At 35.6% G+C, this 13,127-nt stretch overlaps 1 protein-coding gene across 1 annotated transcript in view; it reads right to left on the minus strand.

Moving 5' to 3' along the window:
- The window catches only part of BRIP1 (BRCA1 interacting helicase 1), a 190,826-nt gene that overhangs the window by 114,235 nt on the left and 63,464 nt on the right, over positions 1-13,127 (minus strand). Inside the window, exons 9-11 of the mRNA XM_058445351.1 lie at positions 11,786-11,985; positions 6,342-6,474; positions 4,984-5,009 (exon numbers count right to left, since the gene is read on the minus strand). Coding sequence (XP_058301334.1) covers positions 4,984-5,009; positions 6,342-6,474; positions 11,786-11,985 — 359 coding nt within the window. The remainder of the gene's footprint in view (positions 1-4,983; positions 5,010-6,341; positions 6,475-11,785; positions 11,986-13,127) is intronic.

Below are 13,127 nucleotides of genomic sequence, written 5' to 3' on the forward strand. Positions count from 1 at the left end.
ATAATGTATACTATATTATATAAAAACATATAATGTATACTATATTATATAAAAACATATAATGTACACTATATTATATAAAAACATATAATGTATACTATATTATATAAAAACATAATGTATACTATATTATATAAAAACATATAATGTATACTATATTATATAAAAACATATAATGTATACTATATTATATAAAAACATATAATATATAAAATATATAATATAAAAATAACCCACAGAACTCACTTTAAAAAGGTAAATTTTAAGCATGTGAATTACAGCTCAATAGAGATGTTAATTAAAAAAGAATTTTTAATCACAGCAAACATCTCAATAAAGGGTGCAATACTAGTAATTGCTCCTTTAAGCAACAAAACCAAGATGTCTTTTTCTTTTTTTTATTTTTTTATTTTTTTGAGACGGAGTCTCGCTCTGTCGCCCAGGCTGGAGTGCAGTGGTGCAATCTCGGCTCACTGCAAGCTCCGCCTCCCGGGTTCACGCCATTCTCCTGCCTCAGCCTCTCCGAGTAGCTGGGACCACAGGCGCCCGCCACCACGCCCGGCTAATTTTTTTGTATTTTTAGTAGAGACGGGGTTTCACCGTGTTAGCCAGGATGGTCTCGATCTCCTGACTACGTGATCTGCCCGCCTCGGCCTCCCAAAGTGCTGGGATTACAGGCGTGAGCCACTGCGCCTGACCCAGGATGTCTTTTTCATTGCCCGTGATAAACAACGCACTGGAAGTCTGAGCCAGCATAGTAAGAAATAAAAACATGAAGAAATAGAAAGAAATGAGAAAGAAAAAAACCGGTCATTATTCAGACAATATGGTTATCTACATGGAAAATTTAAGATAATCTGTGGGCAAACCTGTAAAATAAATCAACAAGGTGGTTAATAAGACAATTATAAGATAAACAAAAATCAAACACCAGTTTTATATAGCAATAACAATTAAAAATGTAATTTAAAAAATATATCATTTGTAATGGAAACAGAAACTTGAAGCTACCCATGAATAAATCTAACCAAAAGCATCTAATCTTTTAAAAATAAAATTATAAAATTTTATTGAAAGATAAAAAAATAATAAATGAAGAACTATATCTTATCATGAATGGGAAAACTTCATAATGTAAATACATGAATGCTTTCCAAAGCAATCTATAAATACAGTGCAATTACAATAAAAATTCTAACAGAACTTTTCCTAGAGATTATAAGCTAATTATAAAATTCAAATGGCAGAATAAAACAAAGGACAGCTGATACAATTCCAAAGGAAAATAATAAAGTGAGGGATATGCCCTACTATATATAAGCACTTTTCTTAAATCATTAATTAACAAATATGACAAATTAGAGAAACAGAATGGTGGAACACAATCAAGTCCAGATATAAATTCACACATATATGAAAATTAGAGGGGCTGGGTGTAGTGGTTCACTCTTGTAATCCAGTGCTTCAGGAGGCCGAGGTGGGAGGATCGCCTGAGGCCAGGAGTTCAAGACCAGCCTAGGCAAGATAGTGAGACCCTGTCTCTACAAAACATAAAAAAAATTAGGCCAGGCACAGGTGGCTCATGCTTGTAATCCTAGCACTTTGAAAGACGGAGGCGAGTGGATCACTTGAGCTCAGGAGCTGGAGACCAGCCTGGGCAACATGACAAAACCCTGTCTCTACAAAAAAATACAAAAAATGAGCCAGGTGTGGTGGCACGCTTGTGGTCCCAGGTACTTGGGGGGGCTGAGGCACAAGAATTGCCTGAACCTGGGAGGCGGAGGTTGCAGTGAGCTGAGATCACACCACTGCACTCCAGCCTGGGTAACAGAGTGAGATGCTGTCTCAAAATAAATAAAAAAATAAGTAATTAGCCAGGTGTGGTGATGCATGCCTGTAGTCCCAGCTACTGAGGAGGCTGTGGCAGGAGGATCCCTTAAGACCAGAAATCCAAGGTTACAGTGAGCTATGAATGCATCATTGCACTTCATTCTGGGCAACACAGCAAGACCCTGTCTCTTAAAAACAAGAAAAAGTTAAAAAAATTTTAATTAAAAAAAGAAAATTAAATAGCAGAGGTAGCATTACAAATTAGAGGGAAATTAATATACACTACTTAGGAAACAGTGCTAGGACAATTCTCTATCCATACAGGAAAAAAATTGATTCATAAATTCACAACATAAACAAAATGAATCCAAGGCTTTGTAAAAGTATTTATAAATCCCATCCTTTATAAACAATAAATACCTTAAAATTTTTAGGAGAAATATAACATAGGATAAGAAAAGACTGCTTAAAGTAAATTCAAAAACCACAATTCATAAGGGATGTTCATATCAGAACTGTTTATTATACTGGGAAACTAGAAATAACCTATATTTCAACTTATCAGATTAATCAATTTAGAATAAGTACACTCATAAAAATGCTACACTGCAATTAAAAATTACGTGAAGGAATCTTTACTTAAATAGGAAAGTATACATAATATATTGTTAAAGAGGCTAAAACAAATGTGTCATCAGAAATATATTTATAATAAGCAAATATGGGCATAGAAGGCATAAGTAGACATAAATCACAATGATCATAATGTTCATCTTCGAGTTTATGAGTCATTTTTCTTTGTGCCGTTCTGTATTTTCCAGTTTTTTTCCTTTGACATACATTTTATTTGTACATTTTATAACTGACATGTAACATATACAGTATAATGAACTAATCTTACATCTACACCTCACTAAATACATGCACCTCCCCATGTAACTAACACCCGACCAGGATATAAAACATTCCTAGAATCCCAGATGTTCCTTTGTGCCCCTTCTCAGCCCAAACTGCTTCAAACACCCACATAGTTGTAACCAGTACTTCAACTTCTGTCACCATAATTAGGTTTGTCTGTGCTTCAACTTCATAAAAATAGATTTATACAGTTTATACCCTTTTGAATCTGGTTTCCTTCACCTAACATAATATTTAAGATTCATCTAGGGCCAGGCACGGTGGCTCACACCTGTAATCCTAGCACTTTGGGAGGCCATGGTGGGCAGATCACCTGAGGTCAGGAGTTTGAGGCCAGCCTGACCAACATGGAGAAACTCCGTCTCTACTAAAAATACAAAAAATTAGCCAGGCGTGGTGGCGCATGCCTGTAATCCCAGCTACTTGGGAGTCTGAGGCAGGAGAATCACTTGAACCCAGGAGGCAGAGGTTGCGGTGAGCTGAGATCACGCCATTGCACTCCAGACTGGGCAACAAGGGCGAAACTCCATCTCAAAAAAAATATATATATATATAGCTATATGGTTGTGTTGGAAGTAGTTCAATTTTTATTGCTATGTAGGATTCCACTATACAAATATGCTACAATTTATCCTTTTTTTTTTAAACAGGGTCTTGCTCTGTGCCCCAGGCTGGAGTGTAGTGGTACAATCACGGTTCACTGTAGCCTCGACGTCCGAGGTTCAGGTGATCCTCCTGCCTCAGCCTCCCAAGTAGCTGGGACTACAGCACATGCCACCACACTGGCTAATTTTTTGTATTTTTTTGTAGACACAGGGTCTCACTGTGTTGCCCAGGCTGGTCTTGAACTCCTGGGCTGAAGCAATCCGCCAGCCTCAGCCTGTCAAAGTGTAGGATTACTGGCATGCGCCACCACCCTCAGCCCCATTTTATTGTTATATAAGTAGCTTTCAAAATGCAAATAATTTATGCAAAAAATATTATGAAAAGTGTCACAATATGGAAAAAATCTTATAATAGATACCATGTTGCATTTTATAAATGCAGGGCAAAAATTTAAGTATATCCTGATTAAAATATATGTTTTAATAGTCACATGCCCAGAATGCCATTGTGATCATGTTGGCAATTATTTTCAACACTTTTTTGTTCAAAAACCTCTTTTAGAAATAACATCAGTAAGATGGAAGAATTTGAGTTTTCTAGCCAGGCACAGTGGCTCACACCTGTAAGCCCAGCACTTTGGGAGGCCAAGGCAGGCGGATCACTTGAGGTCAGGAGTTTGACACCAGCCTGGCCAACATGGTGAAACCCCGTCTCTACCAAAAATACAAATATTAGCCAGGCATGGTGGGGCATGCCTGTAGTCCCAGCAACTCGGGAGGCTTAGGCATGAGGATCACTTGAACACGAGAGGCAGAGGTTGCAGTGAGCCGAGATCACGCCACTGCCCTCCAGCCTGGGCAACAGAGTGAGCCTTCTTCTCAAAAAAAAAAAAAAAAGAAAAAGAATTTGAGTTTTCCATTGTCATCTCCCAACAATGAACCAATTCTGACAACCACTCACATATGAGAGTACCTTTGTTGAGAGTCTAAGAGTGTAGCAGAGAAGTTCCAGGACCCCATTGGAGCAAAAAACCCAAGAACAGATGCATTGAAGAGGGCAAAAAGTATAGTTTCATATTACCTACATCACCCCTGCCCCACGGAAGTACAGCTCAGTGCCAAGAGAGCCTCCATTAGCCCACAATTCTTCCCATGGGGAAAAGTGAGAATATAGTGAGTGATTAATGAAATAAAGAAAATGTGGCACATATATATATAATGAAATATTATTCAGTCTTAAAAAGGAAGAAAATTTTGCCATTTGCCACAACATGGATAAAACGAAGTATTATGCTATCTGAAATAAGCCTGATAGAAAGACAAATACTGAATGCTATCACTCATATGTGTCACCTAAAAAAGTTGTACTCGTAGAAGCAGAGTCCTCAGCCCCAAAGTTCACTGGCGAAGATGTAGAACAGGAACTTTTGTTCATTGCTGGTGGGAATGCAAAATGGTACAGCCACTTTTTGTCAAGAGACAAAGTCTTGCTATGTTGCTCAGGCTGGAGAGCAGTGGCTATTCACAAGCACGCAATCATAGTGCACTACAGCCTCAAATTCCTGGGTTCAAGCAATCTTCCTGCCTCAGCCTCCCAGGTAGCTGGGACTACAGGCGCATACCACCATACCCGGCAGTTACAGCCACTTTTGAAGACTGTTTAGCAGTTTCTTGCAAAGCTAAACACAGTCTTACCATATAATACAACAACTGTGTTCCTAAGTATTTATCCAAATGAGTAGAAAGCTTGTCACTAATAGAAATGTTTATAATAGCTTTATTCACAATTGCCAAAAACTGGAAACCATCAATGTTTCTTTCAGTAGGTGAATGGATAAACTGTGGTACATCCAAATAATGAAATATTATTCAGGTATAAGAAGAAATGAGCTATCAAGGCAAAACAAATACATGGAGAAATCTTAAATGCATATTGCTAAGAAAGAAGCCAGTCTGAAAAGATTACATACTGCACAATTTCAACTATATGGCATTCCAGAAAAGGCAAAACAATGGAGTTAGTAAAAAAAACTCTGTGGTTGCCAAGGGTTTGGTGGGTGTGGGCGTGGTGTGGTGGAGGGATGAATAGGTGTAACACAGAAGATTTTTAGGACAGTGAACACACTGTGTATGATACTGTAGTGATGGATTCCTAGGCAAAACCTAACTGAACTCTACAACACAAGGGGTGAAACTTAAGGTAAACTATGGACTTTAATGAACAATAATGTAGCAATAATGGTTCATCAATTATAACAAATATTCTACACCATTGTAAGAGATCAATAATGGGGAAACTATGGAGTTGGTGTGTATTGTGTATGTGTATAGGTGTGTAGCTGGGAGTGGGAGTATATGAGAATTCTGGACCTTCTGTGTAATTTTTCTCTAAACCTAAAACAACCATTCTAAAATACATAATCTATTAATTTAAATAAGTAAATAGCAACAAAAAAAGAAAATATATTCTTATCGGCAAAAAACATTAGAAAATATAATGAAATTTATGCAGCCTCTATTTAGAAAAATGTACAAAAGTATATACTCATAAAATTTTGCATATAGCTTCATAAGTTTCATAGTCTTCCAAGGCTACTCATGATCTCTCCATGAATATCATGTTTATAATTTCTAAATTAAGATGAACAAAATAGGAATTTCTCCTCTTTTTATTTTCTAAAATTTTAACTTTTACAATTGACTAAGCAAATCTACAACCTAAAAATATTGACTCCTTTTAGCTTTAAACAAAGCAATTAATCCCTTTAAAGACTAATTTCCTTCAAACTAAATAATGCTATATTTTCACCCACAATTTACCCATGCCATCACTTAAAGATAATCAAATTTCGATAATAAAATTTTTTAAAAATTAAATTGCCATATTTAAAAATTCTGGGTTACTCACTAGATTTAATCTGGATTTAGTCACGACTAAATCACTTCTAATTCACTAAATACATTTCACAGGTAGAAAAAAAATCTTACCTGCAAAATGGGAAAAGTAGCAGTGGTGATGCCCATTTTGTGTAAATTTAAGAGCATTTCATTTCCACTCCATATTTTACAAGCTGATTCATAATCTCTTTCTACAAGATATTCAGAGTTTGCTTCTAACCAACTGAAATAAAATAAAACAATTATGTCAACCAGTATCATCCTTATATGCACTATTTCAACAGAACAAGAGAATCATTATTGTCATGTGTTGATCTGTATATCTTGACATTCTTAGGACATGAATGTGGATTAATTAAGACACCTTTTAAAAAGCATTCATGTCTCATATTGCAAAATAAACTTTATATAACTAAAAAGAAAGCTTTTATTCAGAAGAAACAAACATGCATATGATTTCCCACTTGTTTTGTGGATTCACATTGCTTTACTTAGCTAACGTCTCTTCAACTGAGAGCCAGGTCTTAGGTACTTATCCCAAATATATATAAAAGGAAATGCAAAACAACCTAATAAAGAAATTAAAGTGTTACATATTAACACAAAAAGAGAATTACTAGAAAATAGATAAATACATTCATTGATATATATATACATTCATACATTAAGTGTTTGAATGCCTATTTTATTCCAGACATTGTTCTGGGTAGTGAAAATAACAGCAGTTAATAAAATATGCAAGGTCCTTACTCTCATGGAAATTACATTCTACTAAAGGGAGACAGGAATAAACATAAAAACAAATACATAAACAAGAAAATATCAGGTAGTCATGGGATACTATACAGCCATAAAAAAGAACGAGAACATGTCCTTTACGGGAACATGGATGGAGCTGGAGATCATTATCCTTAGCAAACTAACACAGGAACAGAAAGTAAAATACTGCATGTTCTCAGTTATAAGTGAGAGCTAAATGATGAGATCACATGGACAAGAGGGGAACAGCACATACTGGGGCCTATCAGATGGTGTAGGGTTGGAGAAGGGAGAAGATCAGGAAAAATAACTAATGAGTTATAAGGCTTAATACCTGGGTGATGAAATAATATGTACAACAAACCCCTATAACATGTTTACCTACATAACAAACCTGCACATGTACCCCTGAACTTAAAAGTTAAAAAAAAAGTTCTAATAAAATGAAAAAAAAAATCAGGTAATGATATACAAATAAATTATGAAAATAGTTTAATATCACCTAGTTGCTTCTTTAATTTCAATGTCAAGAATGCTCTCCCTGGCCGGGCGCGGTGGCTCACGCTTGTAATCCCAGCACTTTGGGAGGCCGAGGCAGGCGGATCACGAGGTCAGGAGATCGAGACCACGATGAAACCCCGTCTCTACTAAAAATACAAAAAAAATACAAAAAAATTAGCCGGGCGTGGTGGCGGGCGCCTGTAGTCCCAGCTACTCGGAGAGGCTGAGGCAGGAGAATGGCGTGAACCCGGGAGGCGGAACTTGCAGTGAGCCGAGATTGCGCCACTGCACTCCAGCCTGGGCGACAGAGCGAGACTCCGTCTCAAAAAAAAAAAAAAAAAAAAAAAAAAGAATGCTCTCCCTGAGGTGACATTTATTCTAATAACTGAATGCAAAAAGTATCCAGTCATGGGAGAATCAGAAAGAAAGAAAGATCCAAGCAGAAGGAATAGCTAGGACAAAGGTCCTGAGGTGGTTAGCAAATTTTGCTTGTTTGAGGATCTGAAAGAAAGCCAATATGATTTGCAGCACAATGGGCAAAAATGAATAATGGTATGAACAGTGTCAGAGTGAGAAGCAGAAATCAGGTCATCTTGAGTCACGATAAGAAATCTGAATTTATTCAAAGTGCAATGGGAAGGCTTGGGTTTTAATTTTTAATTTTCATGGGTATATAGTAAGTGCATATATTTATGGGGTACATGTTTTGATACAGGCATGCAATATGTAATAATCACATCATGGAAGATGGGGTATCCATCCTCTCAAGTATTAATCTTTTGTGTTACAAATAATCCAATGATATTCTTTTAGTTATTTTTAAATGTACAGTTAAATCATTATTGACTATAGTCACACTGTTGTGCTATCAAATACTAGGCTTTATTCATTCATTCTATTTTTCTTTTTTTTTGTACTCATTAACCAACCCCTCCTCCCCTGTGATCCCCACCTACTGCCCTTGCCAGCCTCTGGTAAACCATCCTTCTACTCTCTATCTCAATGGATTAAATTGTTTTCATTTTTAGATCCCACAAATAAGTGACAATATGTGATTTTTGTCTTTCTGTGCCTGGCTTATTTCACTTAACATAGTGACTTCCAATTTTATCCATGTTGTTGCAAATGACAGGATCTCCTTCTGTGTTATGGCTGAATGGTACTCCATTGTGTATATGTACCACATTTTCTTTATCCATTCATCTGTTGATGGACATTTAGGCTGCTTTCAAATCTTGACTATTGTGAATAGTGCTGCAGCAAACATGGGAGTCCAGATATACCTTTGATATACTGATTTCCTTTATTTTGGGTATATATCTAGCAGTGGGATTGCTGGATCGTTTGGTAGCTCTATTTTTAGTTTTTTGAGGAACTTCTAAATTGTTCTTCATAGTGGTTGTCCTAATTTACATTCCCACCAACAGTATACAAAAGTTGTCTTTTCTCCACATCCTCGCCAGCATTTGTTATTGCCTGTCTTTTGCATGAAAGTCATTTTAACTGGGGTGAGGTGATATCTCATTGTAGTTTTGATCAGCAGAGAAATGCTGATCAATGATGTTGAGCACCTTTTCATATGTCTGATTGCCATTTGTATGTCTTCTTTAGAGAAATGTCTATTCAAATCTTTTGTCCACTTTTAATCACATTATTAGATTTTTTCCTACAGAGTTGTTTGAGCTCCTTATATATTCTGGTTATAAATCCCTTGTCAGGTGGGTAGTTTGCAAATATTTTCTCCCATTCTGTGGGTTGCCTCTTCACTCTGTTGATTGTTTCCTTTGCTGTGCAGCAGCTTTTTAACTTGTGATCTCATCTGTCCATTTTTGCTTTGGTTACCTGTGCTTGTGGGGTATTGCTCAAGAAGTTGTTCCCCAGACCGATGTCCTGGAGAGTTTTTCCAATGTTTTCTGGTAGTAGTTTCATAGTTTGAGGTTGTAGATTTAAGTCTTTAATCTACTTTGATTTGATTTTTCTTAATGGTGAAAGATAGGGGTCTTGTTTTATTCTCCTGCATATGGATATCCAGTTTTCCCGGCACCATTTATTGAAGAGACTGTCTTTCCCTCAGTGTACGTCTGTGGCACCTATGTCAAAATTGAGTTCACTGTAGGTGTGTGGATTTGTTTCTGAGTTCTCTATTCTGTTCCATTGATCTGTGTGTCTGTTTTTATGCCAGTACCGTGCTGTTTTGGTGGGAAGGTTTTAAATACAGGGTTTTAAATAAAAGAGAGTCTATTTTACATGTTTAAAAATGATTCTAGCTACCAAGCTAGAATTGATTACTGGAGAAAGAGGAGTGAAAGTAGAGACCTGTTAAGAGGTTGTTATAATATCCTTGTTGAGAGAAGATTGTAGGATGATAGATATGAACAATCAATGACATTGAGGAATTGGGGATATACTGTGCAGGTGGCATCTATAAGACTTACTCATTAATTGGATGAGGTGAGGCAGTAAGGATATTATCAAGGATAGTATTTAACTTTTTTATTTGAGGAACTGGTACATACTGTTTGCTTAGATGAGGAAGACTGGGGAGAAAACAGAACACAGGGGAAGGGAAGGAATTCTGTTTTAGATGTAAAGTTGAAATGTCTATTTGATATCCAAAAAGAGCTATACAGAGATCACTAGTGATCTTGATAAAAATAATTTGTGTAGAATTGTCCAGAAAGCAACACTGCTAGGATCGATGAGGGAAGAATGTCAAGTGAGAAAATAGAATTAGCAACTATAGACAACTCTTTCAACAAACTATGCTGTAAAATAAAAACCACAAAAATCTGCAGGGCAAAACACCACCAGAAAAGACACAAATGGCAGAATGGGGTGTAAAGTATTTACAACTCTTATTGCAGGCAAAGATTTTAATTCCCTAATATACGAATGGGGTTCTATAAATCATTAAGAAAAAGAACCACAGTAAAAACAAAAAGAGGACAGAGATGTCAACAGGCAGTTGACACAAAAGGAAATATAAATGGCCTTTAAAGACGCTTAATTTCACGCATATTAAGGAAAATGAATATTAAAACTACATTGGGATACCACTTTTCACCTAGCACGCTAGAAAAAAACAATTTCCATACTCTTATACATTGCTGGTAGAAGCATACATTAGCCCCCCTGTCATCTACCTATTGTGTAAATGTTAGCAATATCAATTGAAATTACAAATATGTCTACGCTTTCACCCAACAATTCCACTTCCAAAAAGTTTCCTATAGATATATTTGCATACAAATGAAATTATGTATGTTCAAAGTTATTCATTACAGCAGTTTAAGAACAAAAGACTAGAAACAACCTCTTCTATTAATCAGAGGCTGGTTAAATAAACTATTGCATATCTATCTAGTGGAATTCTAGATATCTATTTTTTTTTAAAACTGAGAAAGCTTTCTAGGTTTTAACATGGAAACGTCTCCAAAATACACTGTGAACTGAAAAAAGCAAGTTGCAGAAAAATGTATGTATATTATGCCATCATTTGGACAAAAATGAGGGACAAGAAAATATATCTAATATTGGTTCATAAATGAGTAATATGCATTGAATGATAAACTTGTTTAGGAGAACACAGACATTAAACAGATCAGGGATAGAACTGGAAGGAGGTTTTTACTATACAAATTTGTATATATTTTATCTTCAAACCATGTGGCTGTATAACATTCAAATTTTTGTAAAGTATAATGTGAAGGAAACAGAAAAATGCTACAATAAATGAAATGGGTTTCAGAGTTGGGAAGTTTTTTTCTATGGTAACAAGATTCTAGATCAACAACTTAATGTCTAATAAAAGAAAAATTATCTAGTGTAAATTATCATAAAGCTAGTACTAAATATATTAGAGTATTGAAATCTTGATTAATTAAAACCCATGAAACTAGAATCCTATTTAAATTGGAGAATAAAGCAATAAATTAAAGCCATGATCCAGAATTTTAAAATATATTAATTAAAAGCATGTTTAGTTTCTGGTTCAATATCCTAGACACATCCTTCGGGCTATTACATTATCCTGCCAAATTAGCAATAAGATTCACAATTATTCACTTTTAAAAATCACTTATGTTCATTATATTCTTGTGAACAAGACAAAAGTTTGGACTAGCCTTGTTTTTAAAGCTTAAATGGCAAGGAACAATTCATTTCCCAAGAAGCCTAGTTAACCAAAGTTTACTAACTTTAAAATACTCTGGCATAATCAAACATATTTTTCATATAAAGGCAGCACAAATACACTAATAGACAAATCTTCTTACTTAATGAGGCTATAGCACACAGCTCGTAGGGGTTCATGATCTTTCTTCCTTATATTATTGTTGACCATACTATCTAGTTCATCCCGAGCAAACCGAAGCTGAACTTCTGTTACACTGTAACTTGCTGATTCCCGAGCACAGTCCTCGATGTTATGAGCTTCATCTAAAATGACAACCTGTTCTTTCAGATTTAAATCCATCTATAAGATAAAAGAATTTTCTTGTAAAACATTTGGCAAAATAGATTTAACAACAGCAGGCAAGATATTTCATTTTAAAATTCACACTATAGGCCAATATTGCAAATGCAATTACATAAGCAACAGATTCTAGGTCTTAAATAAAACTTATGAAGCACTATGGCCAACCAAATATCAGCTCTACATTACTGTGTTTGCCATCTTTTTACTCTTAAAATACTTTGCAAACCTATTGACAGCAACAAAAATATGTCAGTGAGTCTGGATCAAGGTACCACAGGCTACACAGAAGGGTATAAAATCCCACTATGAAAATGTTTCCAACATAATTTCACAAACTAATTATAAGACCTTTAAAAGTAAAATAATACAAGATTAATAGCATAAGACCTTTAAAAGTAAAATAACAATACAAGATTAAAAGCATAAAACCTTTAAAAGTAAAATAACAATACAAGATTAAAATGACTCTTAAAATACTAACATAATATAACATACATGTTTTGTTTTAATCTGTCCTGCAATCCTTCTCCAACATGGGAGTTGGAGAATTGTTCTTCTCCAACTCCCATGTGATGCTGGCAGGACTATTAACCTGTGAATCAAAGGACATCACCACTTTCACAATGGGGGTAAGGCCCAGGATTGTCAGTTAAATAGAGTATTCCATCCTTCTATGGTCACAGTGACTGGTTCAGGTTCAGGAATAGACATGTGATCCACAGTAGGCCAACCAGAGTAATTTGGAGGGACAAATATGTGGCCATGCTCTTTTCTCCAGGTGAGCTAGCTGCTTATGGTTATCTTTATTCCATAAGCAAGAGTGAGAACTTGCCTGAGAATAAAGCCATCACAATAAAGAGAATCAAGTATTTTTTCTTAAGCTTTTTTTAGGGTAGGTTTGTGTCACTTGCAATAGAAAGAGTACTGACTAATACAAGGAACTGTCACAAAGCAATTGTCAATGAGTTATTTTGAGGAAGTAAGAATACATAGACGGCTGAAAAGTTGAGAAAAAACCATGAAAGAGTAGGAAATATATTGGGGTTTAAAAGATAAGTAGGATTTGGATTTGGACAGACAAAGAGTGGGCAGGGTCCAAAGTGGTGTCATCAAAAGCAAAGATAGAGTAAAGAACAAGG

The sequence above is a fragment of the Hylobates moloch genome, unplaced genomic scaffold, assembly GCF_009828535.3.
Source record: "Hylobates moloch isolate HMO894 unplaced genomic scaffold, HMol_V3 SCAFFOLD_10, whole genome shotgun sequence".
In the NCBI taxonomy this organism is placed as follows: domain Eukaryota; kingdom Metazoa; phylum Chordata; class Mammalia; order Primates; family Hylobatidae; genus Hylobates; species Hylobates moloch.